The following is a 20943-nucleotide window of genomic DNA, read 5'->3' as shown; positions in this document are numbered from 1 at the left end:
TTTGCCCCATTTGAAATTAATAAGAATATATTCCTGTGGAAAAAAAGAGTTGCCTATAAGATTTGTACTGTTGTCTACAAATCCTTGAGCACCAACAGTCCCTCCTATATTAAAGACCGTCTTAACATATATGTCCCCAATAGAAACTTGAGGTCAAGCAATGGCCAATCAATCCTTGTCAAACCTAAGCCATTGCGTAAAATAGGTGAACAATCTTTTCAATTTTCGCCCCCCCCCCCCCCCCCCCCATTTTTGGAACTCTCTCCCATCACACGTGAGACGCTCGGATTCGTTGACAACTTTCAAATCTGGATTAAAGTTTTATCTTTTTACATCAAAATGTTTCAATACTATTATTATATTCTGTTGTTATTAAATTGAATTCGTATCACTTTTCCATCGAACTTGTCTTACTGTAATATGTTTTGTTTTATATCACTGTAAAGTGCTTAGAGCCTGTGACAATTGGGTAAAGCGCTATATAAATACCATTTATTATTATTATTATCATCTCTGTCGATTTTTATGACCATTATTATTGTTACAATTTCGCTTTTGAAATAATTGGAAACACATTCTAACCATTGTTTTTATTTACAAAAATATTATAGCGGTACAAATTCATAATTTTGTAACATTGGTTATTTACATATCTTCAAAGAATGCCTTTATGATCTTAAGATGATCCACGAAATAGTCGAATTCCATTATCGACATGCATGTGATCATTTTGTTGATAATCAAACCATAAAACCAAACCTTTTCGCGTTCGTTCTCTTTTGCTTTCTTTTAAACTGCCAAATTGACCCGGGCTTTTAAGTACTTTTCTTTATTAATTGCTTTGATAGTCATGCAGAAAAAAATTGCAGTTGTAACGATGCATTTCAGTCAAACGTGTCGACGAGCCTATCTTATTTCTTTTTGCCATTGTCGGATCTTTTGTATACGTGTATATATTATTAGCAATACACTTAAAACACGTATATTATTCTAATGAAGATCAGATAGACCCTCTTGTGCGGTCATCGAACCATTAATGCAACTGGTAGTTTTTGCCCACGGATCAAAACGTCATAGCGATGTGTTTATACCGGTAATTAAACACAGCGGACAACGATTGCGGATGCACGGGAACATCAAAGAAATTGTGTATATTTTATCGTAGAAGATATGTTGTATTAGAATATCTTTGTATATCAAATATACCCTTATAAAGAATGAAATACTCAAAACAAAGAGACACAGTCACTAAGGTTATTGTTATGGCAACGATAAAAAAAGATAAATTAAATATCGTATTTTTCAAAGCAAATCCATCTTGTTGTGATCCTTGATAATGAGCATTCAAGCAATCCAAAGTTAGCCTCAAAGGTTTTAAGATCAAGTCCCGATTAGAGTAAAATCAAATTTACATGTTTGTAATCAGATGAAATCCAGAAGTATAGATGTTAGCCATTAAAAAAAATATCTTGGCTTAGAAATATACCCGTATAATGAAGAGTAAAATTGAAGCTTCGTATGTAATAAGATGAAATCCAGAAGTATAAATGTTAGACATTTTAAAAATATATCTTGGCTTACAAATATACCCGTATAATGAAGAGTAAAATTGAAGCTTCGTATGTAATAAGATGAAATCCAGAAGTATAAATGTTAGACATTTTAAAAATATATATTTTGGCTTACAGATATATCCGTATAATGAATGAAATGAATAGGACGCAATCATCATCATTATTGCTCTGGCAACCTTAATAAATAGACTAGATGAATGTCTTACTTTTTTCCAAAATGGCAATGGAAGTCCTTTTTTGTAAAGCTTAACATTTATCCATACAAGCGTTGCTTACGCATCCTTATTGAAAGGAACAAACTGCTTTTAAATCATAATTTTTCTCTCTAATTATCTTGGTTTTTTTTACTTCAAGTATAACTCTTTTCAACATGAACTTATTTTCCTCATCCTAGCTTCGTAAAAGTCCCTGTCGGATAACGTTTTTGCAGATGCCATTTCGTGGAATATTGGAGACCTTTTATTAAGATGAAGTCTAGAAAAAAAACAGATGATAGACATTTTGATCATAACTGAAGTTGGAATGTTGGAATGTTGTTGCATGTTGTTTATAAATTAAATTATTTTTTCAATTGCAAGTAATACCTATTTATTAGTTAACTGAAATAGCTTTTTCATCATCTGGTTCCTCCATTTGGAATAAATAACCTTTTGAGATAAGAACCTCAGAATACCTGGAGGCATTCAAAAGCAGGCTAAAGACAAATTACTTTAGAAAACATTTCTTTACTTGATTTTCTTTTCTTTTAAAATGTATTTCTATGTTGATAGTGTTTTAAATATTGAATATAGCTGTATCTAATAACTGTAGTCATTGTTTAATTAAAGATATATATATATATATATATATATATATATATATATATATATATATATATAGAGCCTAGAGCTCATATTGCATGAGATGGCGTTATTTAAGTGTGCAGTATTATTATTATTATTATTATTATATTATTATTATTATTATTATTATTATTATTATTATTATTATTATTATTATTATTATTATTATTATTATTATTATTATTATTATTATTCAATTGGATTGAGTTAACATTCACTTTTATCACAGTGAATAAATTTCAACCAAATCTGAATTAATGGGAGTTACGTCAATACATTTCACACACAAAGTTCTTCTTAACTCAGGTATTAATCAGTATCTGACTATATATAACCAATGGCAATGCATACGCTAAAGATGCTGGTACAAAATGAGCCCCTAATAATATGTAACTTGTACTGCATGACATTGATTTTCATATCCCTTTCTTCTTCAAAAAGACAAATATGACCGTGAAGCTAACTAAATATGATTGTACATGCGCTAAATAAATGTATCTATTTGTTGGGACGGAGAGTAAGAACAAATTCTACATGGAAATTTTCTTCCATTTCTTGCCAACAACAACATAACTGTGTGGCTATTCTAAAAGAAAATAAAAACAATTTTGAGGAACTAAATTCATTACAAATAAAGTTTATAATTCTATTCATTTACCAATGTATTCATTTATTAATGTATTCATTCATTTATTCATCCATTTATTTATTCATTTAATTATCAGTACATTTAACAAACCTACCAGAATTAAGAAAATTTTTTTTTTCTTCTGATTTATAGAACTGGTGTTTTAAGTTCATACCTTTATTCTTTATTCATTTAAATTAAATCACCTTTCATTAAACCCTCATAATCTTAAATTTAAGATTAACGTTATATGGCAAAATATCCGATTTAGCGTTATTTGGTTAAAAATCTGACTCAACTAATACATCATTGCTCGTATCAATCTAATACATTATTTTCCTGTGTGATGACACCACCACTGCCCCAGAACGTGACCAAAGGGGAAGCCAGATGAGCATCAAAAAGCCACTAACTTTGACCTTGTGTGTGTACGTCCTCATGCATCGGGATGTATAGACTATATACACATCATGTCATTTGTTAATCTATAGCTAATAATTTAAGTACCTCTGTCGATTTTACCTTCTCATATCCTCGTAATACCGCAAAGTACATCGATTGTCCTTAGATAAGCCCATGATGATATAGGGTCAGGGGTCACCATCATTGTATATTATGACGACTAGAAACAATATGTGACTTTTCTTCTCAAAACGGTATTGTGCTGGAGTGAACGAAATGTCAAAAAAATAGTTTTAAAAGTTAAACTGACGATATCTGAGCATTCAATTTACACCAATTTGAGAGACTATTTCAATTGCTCCAAATAGGACTAATGAATATAACCGATGTCTCATAGTTTTTACTAGATTTCAATTGTTAAGTATTTGAATCATCCCGACATAAAAACCGTTTTGAGGCGACTAGTCACATGATATTGTGATATATATTTTATTTGGCATCCTGTGCCATGGGAAAACGGCAATTTTTACGACAAATGGGCTGTCATCGCAGTCTAGGCTTTCATGTGTTCTTGATGTATTTATTGTCATATAGAGTCCAATAAGGGGATTAATACAAATCCAACGTACTCTGAAAAAAAATTTCAACCTAAAAAAACCCAACGTATTTGCAATTTTGGCCAGAAATCTCGTCCTTCAAATATCGATTGATTGCAATACCCCTCATCTTATCAAAAATTCTCAAACCTGGGACTTCGTGGAAGTCCCAGGTTTGAGAATTTTTTGACAAAATGATAGTCATTTTGAACGATCGATGTTTGAAAGACGAGATTTCTGGCCAAAATTTTCAATACGTGATTTTGGTTTGTTTTTTTCTCTGAGTATGGGAGAAAATGAGTTCGGTCCTTTATAAAGACTTGGGCCAGTATTATCACGATTAATGTAATGATGTAATTGCTAGGACCGGCTTAAGGAGGGCTAGACGAAATTAAGGAGCGTGTAGGCAATTTATGAGATTATTACATATATCCATGACAGATGTCTATGGATTAGTATAACATATTTTATATTATGTTAAGTAATCTTGGACACTGACGACGCCCCAATGAAAAATTGCCTTCATAATCGTAAAATAGGATAACAATCTGTCATTGATATACATTGTAAGAATTTATTTAGCTTCGACTCTAATCATGACACCAAAAAAAAAAAATCCCACAGATGCTCTTGCTTGATTTTGATCAGAATAGAATTGCTTTCATAATCGTAAAATAGGATAACAATCTGTCATTGATGTACATTGTAAGAATTTAATGTAGCTTTGACTCTAAATCTGAGACCAAAAAATCCCACAGATGCTCTTGCTTGATTGGGATAAGAATTATAACAATTTTTGCCTGTTGTGTAATCAAAAAGGCCACAAAATAAATAAGCAAATCAGTATTTATATTCCAAATGCGGCTTCAAAATATGAAATCCCATTAGATATACGAGTAATGCTGGTCAAAGAGGTTTTCTAATTGGATTCAATAGTCTTATGTCACGTCGCCCAGCAACGGCGGCCATCGTGGTTCTAAACAAAGAAAATCGGTACTTTTCATTCTTCATGCTGGCTAGAACTTTTCATATGTCTTGTGATCAGACTGTGTAAAAATCAAAACATGATCAGATTTATAATGCGTTTTTTTTTTCCTCTGGACACGCTTTTATGCTCGTCTGAGAAGTATTTCATAAGGGCGTCCGCCATTGTTCCGATAGTTTAGAGCCAGTTACTAAGTTACCATGCGTCATTACGAGGGAAGTGACGCGATGACTGTTGAATCGAATTACATAGACCTGCTGTATCTTTATGTTTAATATTTCAAATTTGGCTGCTCGGTTTCGAATTAATTCAAGTTGCAACATCTCATAATGCATTCAAAATAAAAAAGAGAAAGGGATTAAGAACCACGCATGGGAAGACAAAGAGGATTGCTAAAAACAAACCAGAAAACAGCTTTTCAAAAAATTCAGCTAATTCTAAACAATTACACGATAAGAACTAATCTAAACAGTTACGAGGTTGTCTTTTTTTTTTTCGCGAAAAAGGCAATCCTCTAAAGTGCTAAATTAAGCCATTCTGTTGGTGTTTTCTTTTAAATCAGACAATCTAGAGTATTCATTTCGAATTATATTCTGAGAATCTATTTTTGTTCTCAATTTTTAAGAGTTTATTTTAAAATTCATTGCTTGTTTTCTTTTCCTTTTCTTTTCTTACAGTGGTTATAGAAAGCCATAATTGTAACACTATAATGTTATAGTGTCTTGTGAATCATTTATAAATAATATTTTATTAAGTAGACAAAAGAGCACCTGTCTATTTTTTAAAATACATTTTTGATAAATTAATTAGATGATTCAGTTTTTCTAAGCCCATTAATCATTGCCTTTGTAATGCAATACCAACCATTTCTAGTAAACTAACCCTCTCCTTACCATCTACAGCAAAATCGTCACATTTGTTACGACAATAATGTACATTTTTTCTTATTCGGATTTATCTATTTTGTACACCACAGTGAGCTTTGTTTAATTAATAAGAACATAAAGTTGTTTTGTAGAGAGCTTGTTTCAGTTTTAAAAATCAATTTTCTGCTGGGTAAGCCTGCTATTTTCGTAAAATACTGAAAATGGTCGGTAAGGAGAGAGTTAATATTACCAAATCAAGGATATGATACTAGAAGAAAGACACAATCAATGGCAGTCTTTTACAGTATTTTACTGGGGAATCATTAGACAAGTCTTTTGAATACAAACCATCAAGTCCAGTAATAAAATAAATGTAGATTAAATATAGGCTAAACATTTTCATTCTCATTAACGGCCAAATCTTGGACGCCTCTCAATAAATGGACGATGTTTAGACACGCTCAAATTTTATATTATATTTGAAATCAAAGTTCTATTCAGAGAGTCATTTTAGGCTAAAATTGTGTCATTGCTCACATTTTACTTTTCTTTATTTTTTTTACTCAGAATAGATAGATATATCTTGCCTGCTGTAATATTATTATATCTAAATACTGATGAGTCATCCAACAAACTTACAACATGAAAAAGCTGTTATAAAGGTTCGAGTATTATTCCTAATTATTTTTATTGTCTGATGAAAACGAAATTAATTGTGATCTATCGCCTCAATTCGGTATAGCTATGCAACGTTGTGGTCTTGTGGTGTGACAATCGCATTCGGACAATTAGATCAAGTCAGTAGTTCAAGTCCCGCTCTGTGAGTCGCAAAGTTGAGTCCTCAAGGCTCTTTATGTATTCATATTCTCTCACCGTACTTAGGTGTAAAATGAGTATCTGGTTGCAATCAGCGTTGTCTCTGTCGACAAAAAATTGTAATATCGCTTACCAGGCGTCATGTGAAGTTCCCCGTGTTAAATTATGTTGCTGTTCGCTAGAGATTCTTAACTCTCCTTACCAGCCATTTTTAGAATTTCCCACGAAAACTCACACCCACCCGACACAAAGATAGACTTTTCCTAATCAAACAAAAAAGTAAAATTGCATTCTATGCAGATTGTTGTTCAGCAAAATGAGCTCAACAACACAGTGTTTAGTATGTATAGCTGCAATCAAAGCATTTCTTTACATTTTGTGATTACAAGAGAAATCAGAATGAGAAAATTGTCTTTCGCATCGTAACGAACTTGACGATTTTCCTGTGGGTGGTAAGGAGAGGGTTAAGCTCCTTGAGAACGTTTAGCGGATATTGCCCTGTATAAACGCGGAAGTTCTTTTTTATGTCTGGCTGAACGATGTGTATAAAAGTTTGAGGATTTAAAATTATTCGAGTTTTTATTACTGCCAGAAGAAAATGCTCTTGGTATTCTTCACTTTACTTGGCTTGACATTCATTGGTTTATCGTTAAATAGCACAACAAAACAAAACAAATGAGATCAATAAACTGTGTCTAGCAATCTGTCCGCTGTCACATTGGAAACCACCGTATTTGTTTGATGTATTTGGTCTGTGCGTGTTTTTTTACATAATCTGTCAGTCACTCTCATGTCGTGATTCCGTGAGAAATAGGGCCACTGTGTATCCGTCTTGTGTCATTGTCCTCGCGTCTACATCAAATAGAGAGCTGTTTATTTGGTTTTTGTTTGTTTGTGTGTATGTTTATTTATTTAGATATTTATTTTTGGTTTTGTTATGTATGGTTGATATTTTTTTGGTTTTGTTTTGGTTTGGTTTGTTTTTTTGGTTTTTTTTTTTTTTTGCGTTTGGTATATAAAGTTGCTATTGTTTTGTTCTTTCGATTTGTTTTGGTTTGGGTTGGGTTGGTTTCGTTTTGTGATTGTTTTGGATTGTTGTTATATTTTTGTCTCTGGTTTGTCTGGGTTTTTAAAAATTTATTTTATTGTGGTATTTGTTTGAGGGGTCATGGGAAAAAGGTGTCTTTAATAGTACAGGAATACTGTGAGCCAAAACGGTGACAGGTTAAAAGTCTTAATATTAATAGGATTAACCCCAATCGACTCAAATACCCGATTAGGAAACAGGGCAAGATATGATAAATCAAATTCCTTATATATTCATTCTCAAAGGGAATTTTTTAAAGAGTCCATTTCAGACAGAGACGAGAGACAAAGACTTGAATTGCCCAAGCGTCATCAACAGCGCGGCGACGCAAAGTGAGATAGGACGAGGTGACTTTCTCAAGGCCAATCATTGAGAAATTGGGGAGCTGCACATTGGCGTAATTTAAAGATTTGAAAAAGTGTCTGGGATCACTAGTCGAAAAAGACTGGATTTTGAGATATTGTTTTTCACGTTTTATTGTGTCTTGCTTTATCTGACACTGTTTGATACACAGTTGTTTTTTTTTTTGTTTGTTTGTTTTTCAGATCAAGGCCACACAGTATGGCGAACAGTCGAAATCGGCATTCGTGTACGAATCAAGACAATGCTTCTGTGTCACGCTGCTACTGCTCCGTCGGTGCAAGGATTATTATGTAGATATATCCTTTTATTTAAGAGGAAAAAAAAACACAAGTCATCGTTAACTCTTTAAAAATAAAGGCGCAAAGTTGAGCCCATGGAAAAGGTTATTTGCTCACATTTTATCGCCGCACTCAGGTGTAAATAATATGAGCACATGTCAGGTAATAGTGTTGTCTATTTCAAACAAACAGAAATTGTTATATATGTGTCAAGTCTCATCGATAGTGTTAAGTGATGCCATTGGCTTGTGACCTCTTGTAAAGCATTTAGCACATTTAGTGAACATTATTATTATATGCCATTCCGCCACGACATCATAAGATATCATCGCCTAGGCATTTCACGAAGGAATATAATAGATAATTCATCAAACAAGATGTCTGATGTCAACAGGAATCACCCATATTAGCCAAGTGACAAATTGGGGGTTACTAATCTTGCCCAAGAAAAAAATAAGAAAGTGTCTTAAACGGGGCTCGAACCGGGACCTTTCAGGTCATGGACCAATGCCTTAACCACGCGTCAACTTCGCCTCCGCCCCCCACCCCCTTTTTTTAGTGGACATTGCTCTATTTAAAAACACAAAAAGCTTTAGTTAAAGGATAAAATCAATATTTGTACTTACTTGAAAGTGTGGGGAATGAGATGGATGTGTGGATGATGTTGAGGATGAGGAAAAATGATGCGGATAATACTCTATGCAATGATTGTGTCATCTTCATTTGTTCTTCTTTTTGGTTCTGTCTCTTGGTTACTTGCACAAATGTTACTTCTTATTCTCCAAGTAACTTTAACAATCTGTGGACATACACGAAATAATTAGTTCATTGCAGGGCATTTATTTTGTAACATTTTAAAAACGAAATAAATTTTTTTAAACGCCTTTTTATTTTGTATAGCGCAACATTCACTAAACGTGATCAAAGCGCTTTACAGGCCAACAGCAACATTTAACATTTACGACAATCAGAGATGCTATTAACAGCCAGGTACTGATTTTACACCGGTAAGTGCGGTGAGAGAATGTGAGTAAAGAACGAGGCTCAAATCTAGGACCTTCAGATCTGAAACGAGTGTCATACCAATTGATCACATAGCCGCACAAAAAGTATCTACCTGATAAAAATGTGGGTCTATAATGGGGTACTTATTTGCATGTCTGATAACCCAAATAATGGAAAGGATTAGCCATTCCTACAATGTTAAATTAAGCCTATTGTTACACTTAGATACTAGGATATCACCACCTGCAATTTAATTATGTGCATGTTGGTATATTTCAAAGAAATATTACATAGATCTATATATTATATATTCCAAAGCTATGTTAAGTGAACGTCATTTTTGCGTGCGCAGTTGTCGGTCATAAATTCAAAGTTAAGATAGTAGTGGTGGTAGGTCCCTAAATAAGGAAAAATATTGTGACGTCAAAACAGGTTCCAATCTCATAAGAAGTGTGAAACTAGTATTCTGGAGGACTGGATACATAATATATCGTGTAAATGATCGTTTGGTCTCAGATTGATAGCACCTCTATCCGGCCTAAATAAATGCTACTGGTCGTCAATAAAGAATATCCATCCTCGCTCTTTTTCTGCCTATATACACTGCCATAGTATGATTCGATATATTCATTGTTGGTCCTTCTGAAGAGTGGTTATACACTTTCAATGAGTTTTGAACAAAAAGAACGGAATATGTGACGCCACGACAGCTGCTTAAAGAAATTGGTACATTTCATATAATGGCTGCACTTTAAAATGCACTTCTTCTATTTTATATATAGATAATATAGTATATTTCGAAGACATACAAAAGCGTCTAAAAAACAGCTCAGAGTGAGTTGCAAAATGGAGTTTCATATTAAAGATAAAGTCGCTGTATTAAAAAAAAAATTGTAACAGCGCCTCAATAGCGTTATGTCTCGTCCTGCATGTCACATGCTGCTGTTAGATTGGGCCCCTTGTTAGAGCGCTTTGAGCAAATTTAATGGGAATTGCGTAATACAAAAGCTCACGGTTTCAAAATCTGAAATTTAATTAGATCTAATTGAAGTTAATTTTTTCTTCAAATTGCAAAATCCCCTCCATAATTCTTATCAACATAAAAGGTCCACATAGAACCATATCTGTTCTAAAGGGTAATTTTCTAGAAGATTTTCAATCCATTTTGTTTCCAAAATAGATCAATTCCGTATTTCTGTCTGATAACAATTTTCGCACTATATACCTGTAACCAGTGCCATTATCATGATATTGTCTCTTTTCATATCCTATATCTTTGTAGCCATTGGGGTTTATTCTGATAAAACCCAAAATTTGAGGGGTCTTAAATGCACTGATTGGAAGCGTGGTCAGTCTATATAATAACGTAACTTTCACTCCATGTCAAATGATCCTTTGTAATCATTTCTCAAGTCAGTCGTGTATTACAACAATGATACTAAAGGTCATGTCTGCGACGATTCAGATGGTGACTGTGTAAGTATATCCGTCGAGACTCTACAGGTTTTGGTAGGTTTTGTTTTGTCCATACCACGTCTATAATAAGAAACAAAGGTGTCAGTCTTGTAACATGCATTAAACTGCCATTCACCTTTGGTGTCCAGTAGTGCCGCGCTGAAGATCGGTCTGGACCGCGGTCAGACGGTCTTTTAGCTGTGAACCGAAGACCGGTCCCAGAGGGGAAGACCGGCGACTAGTGCCGCGCTGAAGATCGGTCTGGACCGCGGTCCGACGGTCTTTTAGCTGTGAACCGAAGACCGGTCCCAGAGGGGAAGACCGGCGACGGTCCTCACTTCTTATCACCTTTCAACTAGTGCGGGGCGGTCCTTGCAAGGACCACGGTCCTACGGTCTCGCGCCATAGACTACTACTTCCCCAGCGATTCGTTGCTTCGGTTGCCTATCTTCCACCAATCACCACCCATCCCACTTAATTAATCGCACCCACCCCCCTTTGCCATACACTAAACGACACAGACGACCATACAGGCAGACGACCACCAACCTCCACCAACCTCCACTCCGCCCTTTCGTGTGTGAGATGGGGGGAACAGGAGGCGCACGCCTTGGACGATTCCATTATACGGGGTAAATTTCAAAATTTACTACACCATAATGATCGCAATGACAATGATCTATGGTGAAGGCATGACCCCTCTTCTCTAATGGGTTATTGTTTGAAATGTATGTGACTACAAAAGATGTGTGTGTTTGTGTGTGTGTGTGTGTGTGTGTGTGTGTGTGTGTCGAACCTAGCAAGTAGCAAATCCGATTTTTTGTTTTCTTTTGTCCATCTCTTGTCACCACTCCTTTCTATCGCAGTGTTGTCATTTAAAATAATACAATAATATTAAAATTTCGTTTGGTGTTTTTACTAATCAAATAATATGAGTTTCATTAGTTTCTTCCTTCCAAAAAACCCAGTTATAACGTCTGAATTTTAAAAAAGTCCAATAGAATATTTGGGGACCCCGATAGCTCAGTTGATAGAGCACTCTCTTTATACGCAAAGGGCCAGAGATCGATCCCGGGTGCAGTCGATTTTTTTCTGAATCCCTGTCTACTCAGCAATGAATGGGTAGCTGAGTTTGTTAGATCTGGCGAAAAGTCACCATCGACCCCTCTTATCACCTCATCCACCCCCTCTTATTATAACTTCACGTCTCTCTCTTACTCTTCAATGCTCGCTGCCCTCTAATGTGTGTGTGTGGGGGGGGGGGGGGGGGGGGGAGGGGGGGGAGGGGGAGGGGGGGGGGGGGTAGGAGTTGCGTGTGTGTATCAACGCCACGAACAACTCGATCAACGCCTTGGGCGATGCCATTATCTCCGTTAATGGGGATAAATTTCAAATTTTATTAAATTATCGAAGTAACAATGAAGTACGGTGAGCAAATAAAGAAGGCATCACCCCTCTTCTCTAATTAGGTTACAATTTGAAATGAGTATGACTACTCCGTGTGTTTTACTCCTGTAGGCCACGGTTTTCATCGTGTAGCGGTCTTTAACGGTTCAAGAATGAACGATCCCATGCTCTCAAAGGTCAAACCGGTTCGAATTTCCAACAGTCTCTCAGGAATGTTCAATGTCGAAAAGGACCGGTCCTACTAGGACCGGTCCTTGCGGTCTTCATTTCCCAAGGACCGTAGGACCGTGGTCCTTAAGCTTGCCAAGGACCGCCCCGCACTAGTGTCCAGCAGGTAAACTGGTGCTAATCCCAATATACCAGCAATCACTGCAGTTGATCCTTTGATAAATAAATCACAACAAAGATTTTTAAGGGCATAAAGGTTGACTGTCTATAAAGATTGATTGCACAAGGACCACAACTGCATATCTAGCGTGAGAAAAAAGCATAATGCACGGTTTTGTCTTAGTTATGATGACTAAGAATTTATAAGTACTAGTTCTTTTTAGGAATTTGGTCTGTACTTGCGTTTACGTTAGATCTGGGGTAAAGTATGAGAGAGAGAGAGAGAGAGAGAGAGAGAGAGAGAGAGAGAGAGAGAGAGAGAGAGGAGAGAGAGAACGATAGAGAGAGAGAAAGAAGAGAGAAAGAGAGAGAGAGAGAGAGAGAGAGAGAGAGAGAGAGAGAGAGAGAGAGAGAGAGAGAGAGAGAGAGAGAGAGAGAGAGAGGATTAGTGGGATGAAGGAGATAAGCGTAGTGAGTTTGTTAATATACATAGAAGTTAGAGATAAAGAGAAAAGGATAAGTAAAAGGACACAACAATTTTGATATTACATATCCCAAACCTGACGAATACTACGAAACATTCGTAGACATACGAATTATTGGCTTCAACAGCAGAAACAGATAGACATGTTTGATTCAATATAATGTGTTAAAAAGAAAATGGTGGCACAAAGAATCTATTCAGGGTTTTGAAGGCATATTTAATCCTGATGAAGGTAAAATATCAATTTGTAAAGATACTTAAAGTGACTTCTCTTTCTTCCCACTGAAAACTACAATTTTTTTTAACATTTCAAGTAGGCAGGTCTGAGTATTCAATTCGATTGTTTCAAGAAGTTATGATAAACTAACGATGGTAAATTACTTCGCAATGAAGACTTGCTGCTTTTATTAATCATGATGGTGATGACGATCATTATGATGAAAAAGATACGTGTTTGTCTTAATCAAAAATCCAAGAAGTTGGAAGACTTGACTTTAAAAAACAAAAAGCAAAACAGAACAAAGAGCCACCCCCCCCCCCTCCCCGGGCCAAAAGAAAACAACAACCCCCCCCCCCCCCCCCCAAAAAAAAAAAAAAAAAAAAAAAAAACCCCAATCAATTTGGCAATCAAAATTGGCATTATGTCGGGGTCTTTGTGCACATAATTGCTGCTGGAGGTCAGATATCCGAACGCATTGATGGACTTCGGTTAATATTATTGTAATGGACAATCTTTAAGATTTACAACACAACAATTAGCCCATAGCAAATTGTGTTATATATCGGAGGTGCAAAATTGTACACACTAATCGGAGTGATTTAGCAGCTAAAATATAATAAATCTATTATAAAAATACTTGGGATGGGGGTCAATATTGTTCTGAACAGCCAATTGAATTTTTTTTTTTATCAACGAGCAGAGAATTACTAACAAATCTAAATATTGTAAAACTATATATTTCTATCATCCTCTTGACTCAAATCAATACGAAAAAATTCTGCTAGGTCTTTTTTTAAGTTTGACTTTCATTGCGAGTATAATTTATTCTCCGCTATTTTAATTTAACTTCAATTGATATAATTGTCTACAAAAATATAAATATCATATTTAGTAAAGTGATAAAAAAAAACAAATTCTATTTCTGACCGTTGTATCTTTTCAGCACTTGGTTCAACCATCCAAAAAATTGATTTAGAATTACGTCATCAATTTTTGTTGTGGATATGCTAGAAGAGCCGAGAATAAATTATTCTCGCATTGAAAGTGAAACCAGAAATGACCTAGTATTCAAACCATGCAAACCAACTTTAAAACTACTATAAAAAATTGCGATGTACATTTCTGATCTCCCATCATAATTTAAAACATTGTCTCAGAAAACCCATAACAATATATAAGTGTGTTGCAAATGTGTTATTCAGATTCGTAAAAGAAAATAGATTTAATCTCAATAGCTATTGTTGCTCTTACTTGTATAATGACACATTAACTCAACTTTATTTTGAGAGAATCATTAAAAAATGTGGTGTGTGCTGTCATGGTCTCAAGTGAGTAAAGAGCTACTCGACTATGCATAAAGATATATGTAGAATGAGGCCCCAGAATTTACTAGTTACTATAAATGAAAAACAATTAACGATTTGTTTACAATGAAATAAAAATAATGATGAAATTTAATTAAAAGAGATAAACAGTGATCGTGGCAGTTACAAATAGAGATATGAATATTTTACGTAACTTATGATAATATGTCAGGTTCATAAGTTTACGTTTCCAGGCAGTTGATGGGCTTGGATGATCTATTCCTCTGATAACAGGATTGGACTCGTAAAATTCCACTTCCAGGCAATTGGTAAGAAGTTATTGTGTAGTCCTTTGACAGCGGGCTTGGGTTTGATCCTTGAAGATTATACAATCAAAGTTAAAAGCTCCGGCGTCTTAATGGTGTAGATATAATATCTACAAAGTCCCAAAAGATAAAAATCTTACAGTATATAGAAGGAATAGAGCGACTGGCCGTCCGGCATAGATTGTGGAGAGAAAGTGAGTGTAGAGTGTTAGACCTATCAGCTTTTATAATAAGTGGCTACGTGACAGAATGTAGAACGAAAAGTATTCACTAATTAGAAATTAATTCGAGGGAAGGCTATAAAAGGAAAGACGATCTAATATTAGAAGGTAAAGTTTATCTAAGCCTACCGAAATATAACTGGAGTGAGATGAATTCAGTTCTTAATAAAATAAAATTTAATAAGATAATTGTGAACAACCTTTACTGTGACATGTGCCAATTTGGAAACCTAAATTCCATATATCGAAACGTTTGAACATGTATCCGTTATCTTGCAAGAAAATGAATGTGGAGCTCGTTGTGCAAATGGTTCAAATTAATATCTATATAAAGTTAATACTACTGCTGCTACTGCAACAACAAGAACATCAACAACAACAACTAGTACTGCTACCACTACTTCAACTACTATTACTACTACTACTACTACTACTACTACTACTACTACTACTACTACTACTACTACTACTACTACTACCAATACTACTGCTATTGGCAATATCACTATTACTTTTACAACAACAACAACAACAACAACAACTACTACTACTACTAAACTACTACTCTACTACTACTACTACTAGAGAGCCTCGCCTTTGGCCGACCAACCTCCGCTGCACGTCCAACTCGCCTTGAGCATGCATTCACGTAAAATATAAAGATTTTTTTTTTAAACCTACCTCTGTTTCAAAAACTAGCATCTTTCAACTTTCTAAGAAACATTTTGATTTTTCAGAACTTTAGTTCGTTAAAAAAATACCGGCCAATCTGACCCGTTGAGTCGAATGAAAACGAAATCTTGTTGTTTACTGTTTACACGGTTCAAAGGGAATGCCGTAAATAAGCTTTCATGGACTTCCTGTGTTGTTTTTTACAGTGTCACGTGACCGTTTTGAGAAATTTGTCGTCTGCTATAAATAATTAGACCGGTAGGGGGTAGATATTTTCGTTGGAGCAGAGAAAAAGTGAGTATTATTTCTTGGACTTGTAGAGAGGCCTAGGGTCCACCAGCAGTCAAGTTGATTGAATAAAGAAAAAAAGGCCTTTTTTATCCGCCGCCACCACCACCGTGAGAGTGGAGAAGGGGGGGGGGGGGGGGGGGGGGGGGGTGTTGCATGAAGACGAAAGGGAGACGTGTCGCTTGGTGACCGTGTGTGACGAAGAGCATCTCAAGGATGCTGGCAGCAGTTGCAGGTGTTCTTAACCCCTTAACGGCGAAGCTAATTTTTTGCTTTTAGATAATAGTTTGCTTTTATCTTTATTATTGTTAACGGGGAATACAGCGTTTCCACCAAGAGAGCAGTCAGACTATCGCAACTCGGACTTCAATTGTCTATAATCGTTTTGCCGTTACTTGTCTTTTGATGATAGAAGATTTGGTGTTAGGTCAAAGATCGAATTTCGCTGGATTTGCTCCCCCCCCCCCCCCCACACCTTTTTTTTTCTTCTTTTTTTTTTCACCTTAGTATTGTTGATTGCTATTTCCTTTTTTATGATTAGCAAGTGCCGTAGGAGTCTCACAGGATGCAGGAGTACTGCGGAGTACTGCAATTAACCCTTTGCCAGTGACACTGATTTTTTTTTTGTTTTCAAATAATAGTCTTCATTTATATTATTTTTTAACGCAGAAAAAAAAAAAAAACGTTTCCACCATAAGAGCAGTAAGAATATTGATAAAAAGCGCTTTGAGCACGTTGGGTGGATATTGCCCTCTATAAAAGCTCAAATTCTTAAATTGTAATTTGTTTTTTGTCTTTTGATGAAAACGGTAAGATTTTATTTTTGGTCCAAGTAAGATTGATATTCGCCTTTAAAATGTTAAGTTGTTTTGTTTTTTCAGGTTTTTTTGTTTTGTTTTTCAAATGCGGATACGCTGCTTCTTCCTTTTTTTTTTCCTCAACTGGCAAGCTATCGCTGTACTTACCCGCATGGCTTGCACACACAAAAGGAAACATCAAGGTCACAAAACCTTACATCCAGGTCACAAAATCAGACAACTAGGTCACACATCAAGACATCTCTGTTTCGTTTGTTCCAAGATAGCAAAACAAACCAGACGTCTTGGAGTTCGAAAGAGCTTTCCATAAAATATTTGGTATTTGCAAGACCCCCAGAAACCAATTCCCTATACAGCTCTTGTGCACGGTTACTTATGACCTTGATTTCTTTCGTACCCACCCCCAAAATCCCACTTATTGTGTGTTATAGGCAGAACATAATAAATAGCTGGGCTGCCACATGCGTGACTAAATTGGCCAAAGAGAGAATCTATACTTTGGCATTAGACACCAATTACCTGATGTCTTGGTTTTTAATCCTAGCCGAGTGAGAGAGAAAAAACAAAACAATCATACATGTATCTGCAAACAGCAGAACGTTTTCATTTTACAATGAGATGGGAAGGGGAAGGGATAACACTATGACAAGAGAGAGAGAGAGAGAGAGAGAGAGAGAGAGAGAGAGAGAGAGAGAGAGAGAGAGAGAGAGAGAGAGAGAGAGAGAGATGGGCGGGGGAATGGGGGGGGGGGGATAGTAAGGGGGAATGGGAAAAGATGAAAGAAACAATGGGTTGCCTGATGACGTAGATCAAAGGATTGTTACAGCGGTGTTCACGGTGCGTACTTCGTGAAATTTTAACCTTTTACAGTGACACTGATTTTTTTCTCCAGATGGCTTATGCAGAATAGATCGTTTCCACCAAGAGAGCAGTAGTAAGAGTATATTTCGACTCGGGCTTCAATTAAACTATAAATCGCAAAGCTTGTCTTTTAATGATAACATTAAGACTAAGATCTGGAGTTTGGGGAGTGTAAGATGGAATCTCGCCATTAATGGTTAAAATTGTTTTTATTTTTTTTTAAATAACACACACACACATACACACACACACACACACACACACACACACACACACACGAGCGCGCGCGGTCACGACAGCGAGGACCATCTATAGATAGTATGCAGATGACGTCACTCAGGCCTTTGTTATTGTTTTTGCCATCCGCGTTTGTGAGTTGTTCTCACTAAACTGTATTAACAAGACTATAAAAGTTCATGGTTACACAGAGTTTGTGTGTTGGTCCGTTATACTTCCGGATGGCAATGTTGTGAACTCCTTGGCCAAGCGCATTCTATCTATTGCTTGTGTTGCAACGGTAAACCAGTTTACGTGTACGTAGATCCTGAGGCTAGATGCCCCGTTACCGTGTACGTAGGCACTCCCAAAAAAAAAAAAAAAGAAAGAGACACACACACACATACACACGCACACACACACACACACACACACACACACACACACACACAGTCTTGCATCCGCTGCGAACTAATTTTGCGCACCAATTTTTACTGCACTAATGCACCAAATTGCATACCTATCTAGGGACACTTTTTTCCGTATCTTTTTCTCAATAAACTTTTTAAAAAACCTTTGTTTTGCGCGGCAGGCGGCAGGCGGCAGGCACTTGGCACTAGGGGCACCAACCATTGGACAGACGAAAAAAAAACACGATTTCGCGAGGAGTGCATCATGAAAATATTTAGGATATAATTTCAAACACAACTTTTGAAATTCATCAAGGATTGTCTAGTACCGAATGTTTTTTGATAGAAAACAAATGTAGCTTCAAATCTATACTGCTTTTGACGGTAAGCGGTAAGTTTTTATTTATTTTTCTGTCCAAACGAATGATTTGTCCTGGTTATAGAAGCTAAGTATTGGTAACACCGGCTCAGCTCTCTACTACTACTACTACTACTACTACTACTACTACTACTACTACTACTACTACTACTACTACTACTACTACTACTACTACTACAACTATCACTACCAATACTACTGCTATTGGCAATATGACTATTACTTTTACAACAACAACAACAACTACTACTACTACTAAACTACTACTACTACTACTACTACTACTACTACTACTACTACTACTACTACTACTACTACTACTACTACTACTGCGCTGCTGCTGCTGCTACTATAGCTACTATTGCTACTATACTACTAACAGTAGTAAAACTACTATGACTACAACTACGACATCTATTTCTACTACTATTATTAGTTGTAAGCAGAAGCAGCAGCAGTAATAATAATTGTAGTAGTAGTAGTAGTAGTAGTAGTAGTAGTAGTAGTAGTAGTAGTAGAGGTAGTAGTAGTAGTAGTAGTAGTAGTAGTAGTAGTAGTAGTAGTAGTAGTAGTAGTAGTAGTAGTAGTAGAAGTAGTAGTAGTAATAGTAGTATTAAATTCAATTTCAGTAATAAAACTCTCAGTTGTACATTCCACTTAGTATATCTCTGAAACATCATTGAAACATAATAGTCCAATTAATTTTCATATAAACATTAGTGCTTAGTTTGTTTAATAATTAATTCTAATTAATGCCAAGCTTACCGTCTCTTCCTGTTTTCACTCTATAATATAACTCCAAGTCCACCGTTTCAGTGAAATGAAATGATTAAAGCACGTAAATATCTAAATAATTTTCAGATATTTCACAGTCACTTCCATTTAAAGTCTCTGCAGTTTAATTCATGTTTTTTTTTCTGATTTTCAGGCGCGTAGTTTAAAGTTTCTACAAAAAGTCTAGTCTAATAACTTTAATCCTGTATCATATTTCTATTACTATTCCCAAATGAACTATACTTCACAATTTATTTTCTTACAAGGATCTATATATTTCGTTCACTATAATATTTTCGTTTCACTTCCTAATGCTTGATTATGCTCTCTCCACACGTTACTGATCTTTCAGTGGGCTAATTTCAATTAGTTGGTGGTTACCTATTCACATTGTCATTTCATGTCTCTTGGGACACTCCCGAAACCGGTCCTTTTATACGTCGTGCATCCACGATACTTGTCGGCAATAGTTTTTGATTGGGTTTGATTGATGACTGACCACCTTCTCCAATCGGATGGACAACTCTTGCTGGCGTCATGCTTGACTGACTCTGAGAGAAATAATATCGTATGTAGGTAATCTTGAAAAGGGGATGGACCTGATTACGTTTTCTCTTCATATATATATATATATATATATATATATATATATATATATATATATATATATATATATATATATATATATATATATATATATATTTCGTGGGAATTCTAAACATTAATTTACTAACTTACTTCTTAAAGCAAATTAATAAACAGTCATTTTAGATGTATCATCATCATTGTCGTCGTCGTCGTCATCATCATTATTATTATTATTATTATTATTATTATTATTATTATTATTATTATTATTATTATTATTATTATTATTATTATTATTATTATTATTATCAACCTCATCATCATCATCATCATCATCATCATCATCATCATCATCATCATCATCATCATCATCATCATCATCATCATCATTATTATTATTATTATTATTATTATTATTATTATTATTATTATTATTATTATTATTATCATCATCATTATTATTATTATTATTATTATTATTATTATTATTATTATTATTATTATTATTATTATGCGCGTGCTCACACACACACACACATAATAACATAGTTATATAATCCTTCGTTGAACCTGTATAAAAAGCACATCATCACAGTGGCAATATGCTCATAATGTAGGACACGACCTTACAGGTTTTCAACTGTCAATGCTTTTCTCAATGCTTAGTTATAATTCTAGGAACAAGATATAATTAACCAAATTTCGATTTCAAGTATTGCCATTCCTGAAAGATCATACATAATTTCTCTTT

The 20943-nt window shown here is 35.2% G+C and overlaps 1 protein-coding gene across 1 annotated transcript in view; it reads right to left on the bottom strand.

Annotated features, from left to right (window-relative positions):
* The window catches only part of LOC144967155 (uncharacterized), a 30842-nt gene extending 10831 nt beyond the window's left edge, over window positions 1–20011 (bottom strand). The window contains exons 1-2 of the mRNA XM_078904052.1: window positions 19596–20011; window positions 9064–9236 (exon numbers count right to left, since the gene is read on the bottom strand). Of these exons, the coding sequence (XP_078760178.1) occupies window positions 9064–9160 (97 nt within the window). The 5' untranslated portion in view covers window positions 9161–9236; window positions 19596–20011. The remainder of the gene's footprint in view (window positions 1–9063; window positions 9237–19595) is intronic.
* Between the last annotated feature and the right edge of the window lie 932 nt (window positions 20012–20943).

The sequence above is a fragment of the Berghia stephanieae genome, chromosome 3, assembly GCF_034508935.2.
Source record: "Berghia stephanieae isolate SIO BIC M18660-M18661 chromosome 3, UCSD_Bste_1.3, whole genome shotgun sequence".
NCBI lineage: Eukaryota > Metazoa > Mollusca > Gastropoda > Nudibranchia > Aeolidiidae > Berghia > Berghia stephanieae.
Note: the sequence above shows the minus strand (reverse complement) of the source record. Positions and strands in the feature narration are given on the sequence as shown.